Raw genomic sequence first — 18,102 nt, 5'->3', positions numbered from 1 at the left:
AGTGCACACCAAGTAGTCCTAAAGCTTTCTTTAGTTGTGCCCAGTCTCCTGCGGAGCCGCTATTCCCCATGGTCCTTACGGAGTCCCAGCATCCACTTAGGACGTCAGAGAAATGAGTTGCTTTAGTTAAAGGCAATCCTGTCAGGTTCTTTTGAGACACCACAGCTCAGTAAGGAATAAATCAATTACATCAGCAATATATATAGAGAAATTAAAAACATATAAATAAGGAAAATAAATATACATGCGACAATAAAAGTGAAAATGTAAACACAGTGACATATATCTATTCCATAAATATTCCACATAGGGTAGAATGATAATTAATATATAAAGTAGAAATTCGTACAAGGCTAGAAGGCTGATCTCAAACGATAGTGCTAAACTAAATTATATCGTTCATGGCAAACTTATATCAGCGGATGAGAAATATAATAGATATTAAATAAAAGATTACATTTAAAAATACATAAAAAGATCACATAATAAGCATTGTATATCTCAGTGTAAAGTCAACAGAGTAATAGCAATTCATACTCGATTCAAAAACTAGATACCCGACGTTTGAGATGGTGAACCATGAAAGGCGCAAGTATATATATATATATATATATATATATATATATATATAAAACGTCCCCTTCAGGTGCAAGAATGGGTTAAACAGATAGTTTTGGATATGTAATTCTTGTTTTCATTTAACTATAGTTTGTATTGATTATTTTACTCCAATACAACATCTAAAGCAGCCATAATAAAAGAATAAAGAAATAAAATGAAACTTTACACTAAGGGGGTCATTCCGAGTTGTTCGCTCGTAGCCGATTTTCGCAACGGAGCGATTATAGGCGAAAATGCGCATGCGCATTGTACGCAGTGCGCATGCGCTAAGTATTTTAGCACAAACTCAGTAGATTTACTCACGTCCGACCGAAGAATTTCCATCATTGAAGTGATCGGAGTGTGATTGACAGGAAGTGGGTGTTTCTGGGCGGAAACTGGCCGTTTTCTGGGAGTGTGCGGAAAAACGCAGGCGTGCCAGGATAAAACGCGGGAGTGTCTGGAGAAACGGGGGAGTGGCTGGCCGAACGCAGGGCGTGTTTGTGACGTCAAACCAGGAACGAAACGGCCTGAGCTGATCGCAGTGTAGGAGTAAGTCTCGAGCTACTCAGAAACTGCTAAGAAATTTCTATTCGCAATTCTGCTAATCTTTTGTTCGCAATTCTGCTAAGCTAAAATACACTCCCAGAGGGCGGCGGCGTAGCGTGTGCAATGCTGCTAAAATCTGCTAGCGAGCGAACAACTCGGAATGACCCCCTATACGTTGTAACTAAAGTGAGTACATAAATAAGGACCTAACCACAGTAGAGGTCCAATTATTACTCTGATGGGTAGGGTCGCACTACAGAACCTGAGGAAGGGGGGGGGGGGGGATGAAAAATGAGGAAACGAAGGAGAAAAGGCAAAAAGGCACTGGACAATAGGGAAGATAGAAAAAAAGGAAAAAATAAGATTTTACTTACCGATAAATCTATTTCTCGTAGTCCGTAGTGGATGCTGGAACTCCGTCAGGACCATGGGGATTAGCGGCTCCGCAGGAGACAGGGCACAAAAATAAAAGCTTTAGGACTAGGTGGTGTGCACTGGCTCCTCCCCCTATGACCCTCCTCCAAGCCTCAGTTAGGATACTGTGCCCGGACGAGCGTACACAATAAGGAAGGATTTTGAATCCCGGGTAAGACTCATACCAGCCACACCAATCACACCGTACAACCTGTGATCTGAACCCAGTTAACAGTATGACAAACGTAGGAGCCTCTGAACAGACGGCTCACAACAATAACAACCCGATTTTTTTGTAACAATAACTATGTACAAGTATTGCAGACAATCCGCACTTGGGATGGGCGCCCAGCATCCACTACGGACTACGAGAAATAGATTTATCGGTAAGTAAAATCTTATTTTCTCTGACGTCCTAGTGGATGCTGGGACTCCGTCAGGACCATGGGGATTATACCAAAGCTCCCAAACGGGCGGGAGAGTGCGGATGACTCTGCAGCACCGAATGAGAGAACTCCAGGTCCTCTTTAGCCAGGGTATCAAATTTGTAGAATTTTACAAACGTGTTCTCCCCCGACCACGTAGCTGCTCGGCAGAGTTGTAATGCCGAGACCCCTCGGGCAGCCGCCCAAGATGAGCCCACCTTCCTTGTGGAATGGGCCTTGATAGATTTAGGCTGTGGCAGGCCTGCCACAGAATGTGCAAGTTGAATTGTGCTACAAATCCAACGAGCAATCGTCTGCTTAGAAGCAGGAGCACCCAGCTTGTTGGGTGCATACAGTATAAACAACGAGTCAGATTTTCTGACTCCAGCCGTCCTTGAAATATATATTTTCAATGCCCTGACAACGTCCAGCAACTTGGAATCCTCCAAATCGCTAGTAGCCGCAGGCACCACAATAGGCTGGTTCAGGTGAAACGCTGAAACCACCTTAGGCAGAAACTGAGGACGCGTCCGCAGTTCTGCCCTGTCCGAATGGAAAATCAGATATGGGCTTTTATACGATAAAGCCGCCAATTCTGACACTCTCCTGGCTGAAGCCAGGGCCAGTAGCATGGTTACTTTCCATGTAAGATATTTCAAATCCACCGATTTGAGTGGCTCAAACCAATGGGATTTGAGAAAATCCAAAACTACATTAAGATCCCACGGAGCCACTGGGGGCACAATCGGGGGCTGTATATGTAGTACTCCTTTTACAAAAGTCTGGACTTCAGGAACTGAAGCCAATTCTTTCTGGAAGAAAATCGACAGGGCCGAAATTTGAACCTTAATGGACCCTAATTTGAGGCCCATAGACAATCCTGTTTGCAGGAAATGTAGGAATCGACCCAGTTGAAATTCCTCCGTCGGGGCCTTCCTGGCCTCACACCACGCAACATATTTTCTCCAAATGCGGTGATAATGTTGTGCAGTCACCTCCTTCCTGGCTTTTACCAGGGTAGGGATGACCTCTTCCGGAATGCCTTTTTCCCTTAGAATTCGGCGTTCAACCGCCATGCCATCAAACGCAGCCGCGGTAAGTCTTGGAATAGACACGGTCCCTGCTGAAGCAGGTCCCGTCTTAGAGGTAGAGGCCACGGATCTTCCGTGAGCATCTCCTGAAGTTCCGGGTACCAAGTTCTTCTTGGCCAATCCGGAGCCACGAGTATCGTTCTTACTCCCCTTTGCCGTATAATTCTCAGTACTTTTGGTATGAGAGGCAGAGGAGGAAACACATACACTGACTGGAACACCCACGGTGTTACCAGAGCGTCCACAGCTATTGCCTGAGGGTCTCTTGACCTGGCGCAATACCTGTCCAGTTTTTTGTTGAGGCGGGACGCCATCATATCCACCTTTGGTTTTTCCCAAAGGTTCACAATCATGTGGAAGACTTCTGGATGAAGTCCCCACTCTCCCGGGTGTAGATCGTGTCTGCTGAGGAAGTCCGCTTCCCAGTTGTCCACTCCCGGAATGAACACTGCTGACAGTGCTATCACATGATCTTCCGCCCAGCGAAGAATCCTTGCAGCTTCTGCCATTGCCCTCCTGCTTCTTGTGCCGCCCTGTCTGTTTACGTGGGCGACTGCCGTGATGTTGTCCGACTGGATCAACACCGGCTGACCCTGAAGCAGGGGTTTTGCCAGGCTTAGAGCATTGTAAATCGCTCTTAGCTCCAGTATATTTATGTGAAGAGACATCTCCAGGCTTGACCACACTCCCTGGAAGTTTCTTCCCTGTGTGACCGCTCCCCAGCCTCTCAGACTGGCATCCGTGGTCACCAGGACCCAGTCCTGTATGCCGAATCTGCGGCCCTCTAACAGATGAGCACTCTGCAACCACCACAGAAGAGACACCCTTGTCCGTGGAGACAAAGTTATCCGCCGATGCATCTGCAGATGCGATCCGGACCATTTGTCCAGCAGATCCCACTGAAAAGTTTGTGCGTGGAATCTGCCGAATGGAATCGCTTCGTAAGAAGCCACCATTTTTCCCAGGACTCTTGTGCATTGATGCACAGACACTTTTCCTGGTTTTAGGAGGTTCCTGACAAGTTCGGATAACTCCCTGGCTTTCTCCTCCGGAAGAAACACCTTTTTCTGAACCGTGTCCAGAATCATTCCCAGGAACAGCAGACGTGTCGTCGGGGTCAATTGAGATTTTGGAAAATTCAGAATCCACCCGTGCTGTTGCAGCACTACTTGGGTTAGTGCTACTACGCCCTCCAGCTGTTCTCTGGACCTTGCCCTTATCAGGAGATCGTCCAAGTAAGGGATAATTAATACGCCTTTTCTTCGCAGAAGAAACATCATTTCGGCCATTACCTTGGTAAAGACCCGAGGTGCCGTGGACAATCCAAACGGCAGCGTCTGAAACTGATAATGACAGTTTTGCACCACGAACCTGAGGTACCCTTGATGTGAAGGGCAAATTGGGACATGCAGGTAAGCATCCTTGATGTCCAGGGACACCATAAAGTCCCCTTCTTCCAGATTCGCTATCACTGCTCTGAGTGACTCCATCTTGAACTTGAATTTTTGTATGTACAGGTTCAAAGATTTCAGATTTAGAATAGGTCTTACCGAGCCGTCCGGCTTCGGTACCACAAATAGTGTGGAATAATACCCCTTTCCCTGTTGTAGGAGGGGTACCTTGACTATCACCTGCTGAGAATACAGCTTGTGAATGGCTTCCAATACCGTCGCCCTGTCTGAGGGAGACGTTGGCAGAGCAGACTTTAGGAACCGGCGAGGGGGAGACTTCTCGAATTCCAACCTGTAACCCTGAGATACTACCTGCAGGATCCAGGGGTCCACCTGTGAGTGAGCCCATTGTGCGCTGAAATTCTTGAGTCGACCCCCCACCGCCCCTGAGTCCGCTTGTAAAGCCCCAACGTCATGCTGAGGGCTTTGCAGAAGCCGGGGAGGGCTTCTGCTCCTGGGAGGGAGCTGCTTGGTGCACTCTCTTACCCTTTCCTTTGCCTCTGGGCAGATATGACTGTCCTTTTGCCCGCTTGTTCTTATAGGAACGAAAGGACTGCGGCTGAAAAGACGGTGTCTTTTTCTGTTGGGAGGGGACCTGAGGTAAAAAGGTGGATTTCCCGGCTGTTGCCGTGGCCACCAAATCCGATAGACCGACCCCAAATAATTCCTCCCCTTTATACGGCAATACTTCCATATGCCGTTTGGAATCCGCATCACCTGACCACTGTCGCGTCCATAAACTTCTTCTGGCAGATATGGACATCGCACTTACTCTCGATGCCAGAGTGCAAATATCCCTCTGAGCATCTCGCATATAAAGAAAAGCATCCTTTAATTGCTCTATAGTCAATAAAATACTGTCCCTATCCAGGGTATCAATATTTTCAGTCAGGGAATCCGACCAAACCACCCCAGCACTGCACATCCATGCTGAGGCGATGGCTGGTCGCAGTATAACACCAGTATGAGTGTATATACTTTTCAGGGTAGTTTCCAGCCTCCTATCAGCTGGATCCTTGAGGGCGGCCGTTTCAGGAGACGGTAACGCCACTTGTTTTGATAAGCGTGTGAGTGCCTTATCCACCCTAGGGGGTGTTTCCCAGCGCGCCCTAACCTCTGGCGGGAAAGGATATAATGCCAATAACTTCTTTGAAATTAGCAGTTTTCTATCGGGGTTAACCCACGCTTCATCACACACTTCATTCAATTCCTCTGATTCAGGAAAAACTACAGGTAGTTTTTTCAGACCCCACATAATACCCCTTTTTGTGGTACTTGCAGTATCAGAGATATGCAAAGCCTCCTTCATTGCCGTGATCATATAACGTGTGGCCCTACTGGAAAATACGTTTGTTTCTTCACCGTCGACACTAGATTCGGTGTCCGTGTCTGGGTCTGTGTCGACCGACTGAGGTAAAGGGCGTTTTACAGCCCCTGACGGTGTCTGAGACGCCTGGACAGGTACTAACTGGTTTGCCGGCCGTCTCATGTCGTCAACTGATTTTTGTAACGTGCTGACATTATCACGTAATTCCATAAACAAAGCCATCCATTCCGGTGTCGACTCCCTAGGGGGTGACATCACCATTACCGGCAATTGCTCCGCCTCCCCACCAACATCGTCCTCATACATGTCGACACACACGTACCGACACACAGCAGACACACAGGGAATGCTCTTATCGAAGACAGGACCCCACTAGCCCTTTGGGGAGACAGAGGGAGAGTTTGCCAGCACACACCCAAGCGCTATAAATATATAGGAACAACCCTACAGAAGTGTTGTTTCCTTTATAGCAGCTTAATATATCAATATCGCCAAAAAAGTGCCCCCCCTCTCTGTTTTTTTTACCCTGTTTCTGTAGTGCAGTGCATGGGAGAGTCCTGGGAGCCTTCCTCGCAGCGGAGCTGTGCAGGAAAATGGCGCTGTGTGCTGAGGAGATAGGCCCCGCCCCCTATTTCGGCGGGCTCTTCTCCCGGTGTTTGTGAGACCTGGCAGGGGTTAAATACATCCATATAGCCCCAGGGGCTATATGTGATGTATTTTTAGCCAGAACAAGGTATTATCATTGCTGCCCAGGGCGCCCCCCCCCCAGCGCCCTGCACCCTCAGTGACCGCTGGTGTGAAGTGTGCTGACAACAATGGCGCACAGCTGCAGTGCTGTGCGCTACCTCATGAAGACTGAAAAGTCTTCTGCCGCCGGTTTCTGGACCTCTTCACTTTTCGGCATCTGCAAGGGGGTCGGCGGCGCGGCTCCGGGACCGGACTCCATGGCTGGGCCTGTGTTCGATCCCTCTGGAGCTAATGGTGTCCAGTAGCCTAAGAAGCCAATCCATCCTGCACGCAGGTGAGTTCACTTCTTCTCCCCTAAGTCCCTCGTTGCAGTGAGCCTGTTGCCAGCAGGACTCACTGAAAATAAAAAACCTAATAACTTTTTCTAAGCAGCTCTTTAGGAGAGCCACCTAGATTGCACCCTGCTCGGACGGGCACAAAAACCTAACTGAGGCTTGGAGGAGGGTCATAGGGGGAGGAGCCAGTGCACACCACCTAGTCCTAAAGCTTTTATTTTTGTGCCCTGTCTCCTGCGGAGCCGCTAATCCCCATGGTCCTGACGGAGTCCCAGCATCCACTAGGACGTCAGAGAAAAACGATATAAGAAGAAGAAGGGAAATTTTAGAAAATGGACTAAGCGTCCGATCGTGGTAGTATGTACCGCATATTTAGTTTAAATATTTGTATGCCGACCAAATTCAAGTAAAATAACCTGTTCATTCATAACATGTCTGATACCTCCTGGATGTGATTTGTGCCAGTGTCGCTCGTCTGTTACCAGTGACAATTCTGGCCAAACGTTGCCGGTTATGATTATTAAGCAGCTATGGTCTGCCACTGCTCTGGCCAAGGTGGGTGGTAATGACTTCCATGAGGTATTCCCGGTACACAAGTGATATTGTATATAGAAGGAATGTTAAATGTCCCCACAACTTTGGAAATGTCCCACAAAGTATGTTGGCCATCCACTATCATGCCCCATTGAAAGTCTAATAATTCACGCTGCCTTGCCAAGGGCCACATAGCTGGTGTTCAAACTGACTCATGAGATATCAGATTACAACTGATGCAGGTCTGGGCATTTCTACGATATCACAGTACGGTGACGCCATCTACTACAGGTTGAGTATTCCTTATCCAAAATGCTTAGGACCAGAATTATTTTGGATATCGGATTTATCAGTACTTTGGAATAATTGCATACCATAATGAGATATCATGGCAGTGGGACCCAAATCTAAGCATAGAATACATTTATGTTTCATATACACGTTATACACACAGCCTGAAGGTCATATAATACAATATTTTTAATAACTTTGTGAATTAAACAAAGTTTGTGTACATTGAGTCATCAGAAAACAAAGGTTTCACTATCTCAGTCTCACTCCAAAAATTCTGTATTTTGGAATATTCCGTATTTCGGAATATTTGGATATGGGATACTCAACCTGTATTACTTTTACATACTGCTATCTCATGACTTTTGGCACTGCAGTATATACTGTATACTTCATCTGAATTTGGGGCACAAGGTAAGTGGATGTGACAAGCATGTAAACACAAAAGTTGCGACAAAAACATGAATAATAATGCCTAAGAGATATGTAGCCACAGAGAGAAAGTAGAACAATAGAAAAAGAGCTTATGTAGTTCTCTAGTACACCGTTTTCAGATCGCAATGCCAGGTCGCACATGGGAATTGGAAACGGGTCCTTTCCGGGTGCGACCTGACATTAGACCCTTTCACACTGGCTTACCAACTCGGCAATATGCCGGGTTGGGTTGCCATCGGGGGCAGGGACAGAGGCGGCGCTGGGTGATGAAATAATCTCCACACCGCCTCTGCCTATACTGTGAGCGAATCCCGGGTCGCATTGACCCAGCAACCCGTTAACACTGCACCTTACCCAGTAATAATCCTGGAATAACCCTTCTTTATTCCTGGGTTGAAATACCAGGTCAGATGACCCAGGAATTTGGGAGTGACCCCTCTCACACTGCACGTCGACCCGGCAATATACCGTGTTATTTGTGTGGTGTGAAAGGGGTATATTAAAGACAGAGGGGAGGGGAGGGGAGGAGGAACATGAAAAAGTAAAACATTGGAGGAATTACAAACTGTAAATAAATTATACATACTGTACATAGCAAAACACAACTCATAGCAGCATGAAATATACAAATATAGCACAGTAAAACAGAGTGTAATAAATCAAATTAAAAAGAAATACACACTTAGTGATATCTGCAAGAGAGTAACAATTGAAATCATCACTATCCAAGATTTGCCGTGGTAATATTTATGGGGGAAAGTTACAACAGTGAATAGCATGCATAAAATGATTAAAGCAGCAGATATATCCACCTAAATATAAACGAGTGTGGTATAGAAGATATACAGTTTTTAGTGTAAATTAGTAAATTGGTTGACGCCATATGGTCGACAGGCATTAGGTCAACAGGGTGAAAAGGTAGACAGCACAAAAGGTCAACAAGGTGAAAAGGTCGATATACAAATGGTTCTCATAAGTTTATGTTTTTGGTGTTTGTATGTTTCATCACCTGTGACCCCAATTAGTGGTAATGTACTGTAGACCCTTGCAGGCTCATTTAGCTCGCCATGCTTCGGGCAAGGTGCCTTGCTCTGCTATCGCTGCACTCGGCACAGGTTACTATTCCCAACTGTAGTCCCTGTGGATGGTAAACCAAGCAAAAGTTGAAAGAAATGTGAAAAACCCCCCAAAAAACTTTGTGTTGAATATATGTGTGTCAACTATTGCCAAGCTGATGCAATGAACCTGTCGACCTTTTGAACCTGTCAACCATATGGTGTTGACCTGCTGACTATCTATCTTGACAGTGTCTATCCAGTCAGGATACCATATAAACCATTAAAAAATGTAACTGTCAAAAATAAGATTTTACTCACCGGTAAATCTATTTCTCGTAGTCCGTAGTGGATGCTGGGAACTCCGAAAGGACCATGGGGAATAGCGGCTCGCAGGAGACTGGGCACAACTAAAGAAAGCTTTTAGGTCACCTGGTGTGCACTGGCTCCTCCCACTATGACCCTCCTCCAAGCCTCAGTTAGGACACTGTGCCCGGACGAGCTGACATAATAAGGAAGGATTTTGAATCCCGGGTAAGACTCCTACCAGCCACACCAATCACACCGTATAACTCGTGATACTATACCCAGTTTAACAGTATGAAAACAACTGAGCCTCTCAACAGATGGCTCAACAATAACCCTTTAGTTAACAATAACTATGTACAAGTATTGCAGACAATCCGCACTTGGGATGGGCGCCCAGCATCCACTACGGACTACGAGAAATAGATTTACCGGTGAGTAAAATCTTATTTTCTCTGACGTCCTAGTGGATGCTGGGAACTCCGAAAGGACCATGGGGATTATACCAAAGCTCCCAAACGGGCGGGAGAGTGCGGATGACTCTGCAGCACCGAATGAGAGAACTCAAGGTCCTCCTCAGCCAGGGTATCAAATTTGTAGAATTTTGCAAACGTGTTTGCCCCTGACCAAGTAGCAGCTCGGCAAAGTTGTAAAGCCGAGACCCCTCGGGCAGCCGCCCAAGATGAGCCCACCTTCCTTGTGGAATGGGCTTTTACTGATTTAGGATGCGGCAGTCCAGCTGCAGAATGCGCCAGCTGAATTGTGCTACAAATCCAGCGAGCAATAGTCTGCTTAGAAGCAGGAGCACCCAGTTTGTTGGGTGCATACAGGATAAATAGCGAGTCAGTTTTCCTGACTCTAGCCATCCTGGAAACATAAATTTTCAAGGCCCTGACTACGTCCAGTAACTTGGAATCCTCCAAGTCCCTAGTAGCCGCAGGCACCACAATAGGTTGGTTCAAGTGAAAAGCTGATACCACCTTAGGGAGAAACTGGGGACGAGTCCTCAATTCCGCCCTATCCATATGGAAAATCAGATAAGGGCTTTTACATGACAAAGCTGCCAATTCTGACACACGCCTGGCTGAAGCAAAGGCCAATAACATGACCACTTTCCACGTGAGATATTTTAGATCCACGGTTTTAAGTGGCTCAAACCAATGTGATTTTAAGAAACTCAATACCACGTTGAGATCCCAAGGTGCCACTGGAGGCACAAACGGGGGCTGAATATGCAGCACTCCTTTCACAAACGTCTGAACTTCAGGTAGTGAAGCTAGTTCTTTCTGGAAGAAAATCGACAGAGCCGAGATCTGTACCTTAATGGAGCCTAATTTCAGGCCCATAGTCACTCCTGCTTGTAGGAAATGCAGAAATCGACCTAGTTGAAATTCCTCTGTTGGGGCCTTTTTGGCCCCACACCAAGCAACATATTTCCGCCATATGCGGTGATAATGCTTTGCAGTTACATCTTTCCTGGCTTTAATCAGCGTAGGAATGACTTCCTCCGGAATGCCCTTTTCCTTCAGGATCCGGCGTTCAACCGCCATGCCGTCAAACGCAGCCGTGGTAAGTCTTGGAACAGACAGGGCCCCTGCTGCAGCAGGTCCTGTCTGAGCGGCAGAGGCCATGGGTCCTCTGAGATCATCTCTTGAAGTTCCGGGTACCACGCTCGTCTTGGCCAATCCGGAACCACTAGTATTGTTCTTACTCCTCGTTTTCTAATTATTCTCAGTACCCTTGGTATGAGAGGCAGAGGAGGGAACACATAAACTGACTGGTACACCCACGGTGTCACTAGAGCGTTCACAGCTATCGCCTGAGGGTCCCTTGACCTGGCGCAATATCTCTCTAGTTTTTTGTTTAGGCGGGACGCCATCATGTCCACCTCTGGCCGTTCCCATCGATTTAGAATCAGCGTGAAGACTTCTGGATGAAGTCCCCACTCTCCCGGGTGGAGGTCGTGCCTGCTGAGAAAGTCTGCTTCCCAGTTGTCCACTCCCGGAATGAACACTGCTGACAGTGCTAGTACGTGATTTTCCGCCCATCGGAGAATCCTTGTGGCTTCTGCCATTGCCATCCTGCTTCTTGTGCCGCCCTGTCGATTTACATGGGCGACTGCCGTGATGTTGTCTGACTGGATCAGTACCGGCTGGTGTAGAAGCAGGGATTTTGCCTGACTTAGGGCATTGTAAATGGCCCTTAGTTCCAGAATATTTATGTGTAGGGAAGTCTCCTGACTCGACCATAGTCCTTGGAAGTTTCTTCCCTGTGTGACTGCCCCCCAGCCTCGAAGGCTGGCATCCGTGGTCACCAGGACCCAGTCCTGTATGCCGAATCTGCGGCCCTCTAGAAGATGAGCACTCTGCAGCCACCACAGCAGAGACACCCTGGTTCTTGGAGACAGGGTTATTAGGCGATGCATCTGAAGATGCGATCTGGACCATTGGTCCAACAGGTCCCACTGAAAAATTCTGGCATGGAACCTGCCGAAAGGAATTGCTTCGTAAGAAGCCACCATCTTTCCCAGGACCCGCGTGCAGTGATGCACCGATACCTGTTTTGGTTTCAGGAGGTCTCTGACTAGAGATGACAGCTCCTTGGCTTTCTCCTCAGGGAGAAACACTTTTTTCTGGACTGTATCCAGAATCATACCCAGGAACAGTAGACGTGTCGTCGGAACCAGCTGTGATTTTGGAATATTCAGAATCCAACCGTGCTGGTGTAGCACCTCCTGAGATAGTGCTACTCCCACCAACAACTGCTCCTTGGACCTCGCCTTTATTAGGAGATCGTCCAAGTACGGGATAATTAAAACTCCCTTTCTTCGAAGGAGTATCATCATTTCCGCCATTACCTTGGTAAACACCCTCGGTGCCGTGGAGAGTCCAAACGGCAGCGTCTGGAATTGGTAATGGCAATCCTGTACCACAAATCTGAGGTACTCCTGGTGAGGATAGTAAATGGGGACATGCAGGTAAGCATCCTTGATGTCCAGGGATACCATGTAATCCCCCTCGTCCAGGCTTGCAATAACCGCCCTGAGCGATTCCATCTTGAACTTGAATTTTTTTATGTATGTGTTCAAGGATTTCAAATTTAAAATGGGTCTCACCGAACCGTCCGGTTTTGGTACCACAAACATTGTGGAATAGTAACCCCGTCCTTGTTGAAGTAGGGGCACCTTGATTATCACCTGCTGGGAATACAGCTTGTGAATTGCCGCTAGCACAGCCTCCCTGTCTGAAGGAGTAATCGGCAAGGCAGATTTTAGGAACCGGTGGGGTGGAGACGCCTCGAATTCCAGTTTGTACCCTTGAGATACTATTTGCAGGATCCAGGGATCCACCTGTGAGCGAGCCCACTGATCGCTGAAATTTTTGAGGCGGCCCCCCACCGTACCTGGCTTCGCCTGTGGAGCCCCACCGTCATGCGGCGGACTTGGAAGAAGCGGGGGAGGACTTTTGCTCCTGGGAACCTGCTGTTTGTTGCAGCCTTTTTCCCCTACCTCTGCCTCTGGACAGAAAGGACCCGCCTTTTCCACGCCTGTTTTTCTGAGTCCGAAAGGACTGTACCTGATTGTCACAATCCCATGTAGTTTCTCCTCCATGCCTGGGGTGGCGCTCTCTGCTCTGGTGTTCAGAGTTCTGCTCTGTATCTGCAGCTTGATTAGTAGCTGCTACCACAGCTGTGAGCAGCACCTGTACTCACTACTTAGGCCAGCCACACAGGCTCCCTGTTGCCAGTTCATCGAGTCAAGATTGTTACAGCTCCTGGTCCTGGTCATGCTGATCTCTGCTGCTAAATCGACCAAAGAACTGCCAGTGCTCTTGTTCCCGGCGAGTTTCTCCGCAGTCTACCCCAGTGTCTCCTGTGCTACCAGCATTAATTGCTGCACAGCTTCCAGCGTTCTCAAGCAGCTTCTGGACTTTAATGTGTCTCGGTCATCAGCGTGCTGGGAGTCAGTGTCTGCATCAGAGTCTTTAAGTATTATTTTCAAGTTCCTAGAATCATCAGTGTCTCCAGTCACCGTGTACTACTCTGCAAACCATCAGTGTCTTTAATTGTTATTTTCAAGTTCCTAGAATCATCAGTGTCTCCAGTCACCGTTTACTACTCTGCAAACCACCAGTGTCTTTAATTGTTATTTTCAAGTTCCTGGAATCATCAGCGTCTTCAGTCACCGTTTACTACTCTGCAAACCACCAGTGTCTTTAATTGTTATTTTCAAGTTCCTGGAATCATCAGCGTCTTCAGTCACCGTTTACTACTCTGCAAACCATCAGTGTCTTTAATTGTTATTTTCAAGTTCCTGGAATCATCAGCGTCTTCAGTCACCGTTTACTACTCTGCAAACCATCAGTGTCTTTAATTGTTATTTTCAAGTTCCTGGAATCATCAGCGTCTTCAGTCACCGTTTACTACTCTGCAAACCATCAGTGTCTTTAATTGTTATTTTCAAGTTCCTGGAATCATCAGTGTCTCCAGTCACCGTTTACTACTCTGCAAACCACCAGTGTCTTTAATTATTATTCTCAAGTTCCTGGAATCATCAGCGTCCTCAGTCACCGTTTACTACTTTGCAAATCACCAGTGTCTTTAATTATTATTCTCAAGTTCCTGGAATCATCAGCGTCTTCAGTCACCATTTACTACTCTGCAAACCACCAGTGTCTTTTATTATCATTCTCAAGTTCCTGGAATCATCAGCCTCTCCAGTCACCATTTACTACTCTGTAAACCACCAGTGTCTTTAACCATTATTCTCAAGTTCCTTAACTCATCAGCATCTTCAGTCACCATTTACAAGTCTGCAAATCACCAGTGTCTTAAATCATCATTCACAAGTTCCTTAACTCATCAGCACCTTTAGTCACCGTTCACAAGTTTACAAATCATCAGTGTCATCCTGTGTTCCAGTTACAGTGCAGTCCTGCAGTCCAGCTACAGTGCAATCCTGCAACCCTAGTACGTGCATACTCTACCACAGTCTACATTATTCTCATGTACTCACAGTTTCCTGGCATCCCATGTCCCCTCAGTTTTCCCTTTGTGTTCTCTAGTTATTCCTGCTTTATATTTATTGTTTACAGTTGTACGTTGCTTTAATAAACTAGTTATTATTCCGCGAACCTCAGTCCCTGCTAATATGTTTTCACACTGGGAGATCCAAACGAATTCTGACAGTATGAACTGGCCACAAACAAACAGCAGGGGAGATAATTGCAGTCTGCCTGAGGGAGTTTTCTCACAGCTCGTTAACCCCTCAGCTCCCGGGACATCACCTTCTTTAGATTTGTTACAACTGGGGGTTTTAAAGGAGAAGTTAGACCAGCTACAGACTTTAGTGTCCGGTATTCTATGCGTTCTTCCTGAATTCCTGGGGAGACTGGTGGACCCCAGTAAAATAGCTCCAGAAAAGGAGTTTTCTTCTGACCCATGGACTAGGCATGCTAGGGGCACCTCTCCTCCTCAGACAAGAGGCAAGTTCCAAAGTTTCCCTCGACCTAGCCTCTCTGAAACAGAACGCCAGTATCGAAGAGACTATAAACTGTGCCTGTATTGTGGGGGTCAAGGACATTTTATTTTAACCTGTCCCATTCGAAAACCAAGAAATGAGGGCAGAGTGTATCTCCAATCTTTAAATACCATCTGTCACAAAACTGGTCTTCCACCTAGAGTTTCCAAGCCTATCGCCCCAGGAGGGGGTTCTTCAGAGTGTCCAGCCCCAAGAAGGGGTTCTTCAGAGTATCTTGCCCCAAGAAGGGGTTCTTCAGAGTGTCCAGCCCCAGTGAGGGGTTCGGAGCATCCAGCCCCAGTGAGGGGTTCTTCAGAGCGTCCAGCCCCAAGAGGGGGTTCTTCAGAGCGTCCAGCCCCAAGAGGGGGTTCTTCAGAGCGTCCAGCCCCAGTGAGGGGTTCAGAGCGTCCAGCCCCAGTGAGGGGTTTTTCAGAATGTCCAGCCCCAAGAGGGGGTTCTTCAGAGCGTCCAGCCCCAGTGAAGGGTTCAGCGCGTCCAGCCCCAGGAGGGGGTTCTTCAGAGTGTCCAGCCCCAGGAGGGGGTTCTTCAGAGGGTCCAGCCCCAGGAGGGGGTTCTTCAGAGGGTCCAGCCCCAGGAGGGGGTTCCGAGGGTCCAGCCCCAGGAAGGGGATCCGAGGGTCCAGAGCCAGAGGGTCTACAGGGCGCTGCCCAGCCAGAGGGTCTACAGGGCGCTGCCCAGCCAGAGGGTCTACAGGGCGCTGCCCAGCCAGAGGGTCTACAGGGCGCTGCCCAGCCAGAGGGTCTACAGGGCGCTGCCCAGCCAGAGGGTCTACAGGGCGCTGCCCAGCCAGAGGGTCTACAGGGCGCTGCCCAGCCAGAGGGTCTACAGGGCGCTGCCCAGCCAGAGGGTCTACAGGGCGCTGCCCAGCCAGAGAGCCTTCAGAGCGCTGTCCAGCCAGAGAGCCTTCAGAGCGCTGTCCAGCCAGAGAGCCTTCAGAGCGCTGCCCAGCCAGAGAGCCTTCAGAGCGCTGCCCAGCCAGAGAGCCTTCAGAGCGCTGCCCAGCCAGAGAGCCTTCAGAGCGCTGTCCAGCCAGAGAGCCTTCAGAGCGCTGCCCAGCCAGAGAGCCTTCAGAGCGCTGCCCAGCCAGAGAGCCTTCAGAGCGCTGCCCAGCCAGAGAGCCTTCAGAGCGCTGTCCAGCCAGAGAGCCTTCAGAGCGCTGTCCAGCCAGAGAGCCTTCAGAGCGCTGCCCAGCCAGAGAGCCTTCAGAGCGCTGCCCAGCCAGAGAGCCTTCAGAGCGCTGCCCAGCCAGAGAGCCTTCAGAGCGCTGCCCAGCCAGAGAGCCTTCAGAGCGCTGCCCAGCAAGAGAGCCTTCAGAGCGCTGCCCAGCAAGAGAGCCTTCAGAGCGCTGCCCAGCAAGAGAGCCTTCAGAGCGCTGCCCAGCCAGAGAGCCTTCAGAGCGCTGCCCAGCCAGAGAGCCTTCAGAGCGCTGCCCAGCCAGAGAGCCTTCAGAGCGCTGCCCAGCCAGAGAGCCTTCAGAGCGCTGCCCAGCCAGAGAGCCTTCAGAGCGCTGCCCAGCCAGAGAGCCTTCAGAGCGCTGCCCAGCCAGAGAGCCTTCAGAGCGCTGCCCAGCCCCGTGAAGAGGGGGCTCTTGCCTCAGCCCAGCCCCGTGAAGAGGGGGCTCTTGCCTCAGCCCAGCCCCGTGAAGAGGGGGCACTTGCCTCAGCCCAGCCCCGGGAAGAGGGGGCACTTGCCTCAGCCCAGCCCCGGGAAGAGGGGGCTCTTGCCTCAGCCCAGCCCCGGGAAGAGGGGGCTCTTGCCTCAGCCCAGCCCCGTGAAGAGGGGGCTCTTGCCTCAGCCCAGCCCCGTGAAGAGGGGGCTCTTGCCTCAGCCCAGCCCCGTGAAGAGGGGGCTCTTGCCTCAGCCCAGCCCCGTGAAGAGGGGGCTCTTGCCTCAGCCCAGCCCCGTGAAGAGGGGGCTCTTGCCTCAGCCCAGCCCCGTGAAGAGGGGGCTCTTGCCTCAGCCCAGCCCCGTGAAGAGGGGGCTCTTGCCTCAGCCCAGCCCCGTGAAGAGGGCGTTCCTGCCTCAGTTCAGCCCCGTGAAGAGGGGGCTCCTGCCTTAGTTCAGCCCCGTGAAGAGGGGGCTCCTGCCTTAGTTCAGCCCCGTGAAGAGGGGGCTTCTGCCTTAGTTCAGCCCCGTGAAGAGGGGGCTCCTGCCTTAGTTCAGCCCCGTGAAGAGGGGACTCCTGCCTTAGTTCAGCCCCGTGAAGAGGGGGCTTCTGCCTTAGTTCAGCCCCGTGAAGAGGGGGCTTCTGCCTTAGTTCAGCCCCGTGAAGAGGGGGCTTCTGCCTTAGTTCAGCCCCGTGAAGACGGGGCTTCTGCCTTAGTTCAGCCCCGTGAAGAGGGGGCTCCTGCCTTAGTACAGCCCCGTGAAGAGGGGGCTCCTGCCTTAGTTCAGCCCCGTGAAGAGGGGACTTCTGCCTTAGTTCAGCCCCGTGAAGAGGGGGCTTCTGCCTTAGTTCAGCCCCGTGACGAGGGGGCTTCTGCCTTAGTTCAGCCCCGTGACGAGGGGGCTTCTGCCTTAGTTCAGCCCCGTGACGAGGGGGCTTTGAGCATTATGTCAATTTCAGAAGAAGAATCTAGCACTCTCGTTTCTCACAACACAGGCCATATATCTAGACACATAGGCACTGTTGTAGTCCTGGGTTCCAATTCTACTACTAACTTGTTGGCTCACAATTTGGGTACAGCCCAGTCCCCCAGGACTTCCAAGAAGGACCAAATCCAAAAAGTACCATCCAAGCCTCTAATCCAAGTTCAGTTAGGATCATCATATATTTCTGACCAGTCTTCTGAAAGTCTGTCCCCTCCTCAGTGTCCTGATGATCCATCTCCAGTGTTTCCAGAAAATCAAGTTTCCACTTCACAGAATTCATCCAACGCTCCATCTTTGGATTACTTTGATGGAGATTTAACGCAATACTACGCACTAGTTAATCGATATGTTTCTATGATGGAGACAGATCTTTCCCTCGGAATTACTCCATCCAACATAGTTAAACTTTTATTCCTGACCTTCAGTGGAGAAGCCGCGGCTTGGGCTAGTCCACTAATTGAGACCAATGAC

General features: G+C 49.3%; 1 protein-coding gene across 5 annotated transcripts in view; it reads right to left on the bottom strand.

Annotated features, from left to right (window-relative positions):
* Positions 1-18,102, bottom strand: part of CABCOCO1 (ciliary associated calcium binding coiled-coil 1) — a 453,528-nt gene that overhangs the window by 394,747 nt on the left and 40,679 nt on the right. Inside the window, exon 1 of one of the 5 annotated variants that reach the window (XM_063961810.1) lies at positions 14,515-14,680. The exons of the other annotated variants lie outside the window; for them this stretch is intronic. Within the exon in view, the coding sequence (XP_063817880.1) occupies positions 14,515-14,532 (18 nt within the window). The 5' untranslated portion in view covers positions 14,533-14,680. Of the gene's footprint in view, positions 1-14,514; positions 14,681-18,102 lie in introns of those variants that run through there. 5 annotated transcript variants of the gene reach the window in all.

Source organism: Pseudophryne corroboree, chromosome 3, assembly GCF_028390025.1.
Source record: "Pseudophryne corroboree isolate aPseCor3 chromosome 3, aPseCor3.hap2, whole genome shotgun sequence".
Taxonomy (NCBI): Eukaryota; Metazoa; Chordata; class Amphibia; order Anura; family Myobatrachidae; genus Pseudophryne; species Pseudophryne corroboree.
Note: the sequence above shows the minus strand (reverse complement) of the source record. Positions and strands in the feature narration are given on the sequence as shown.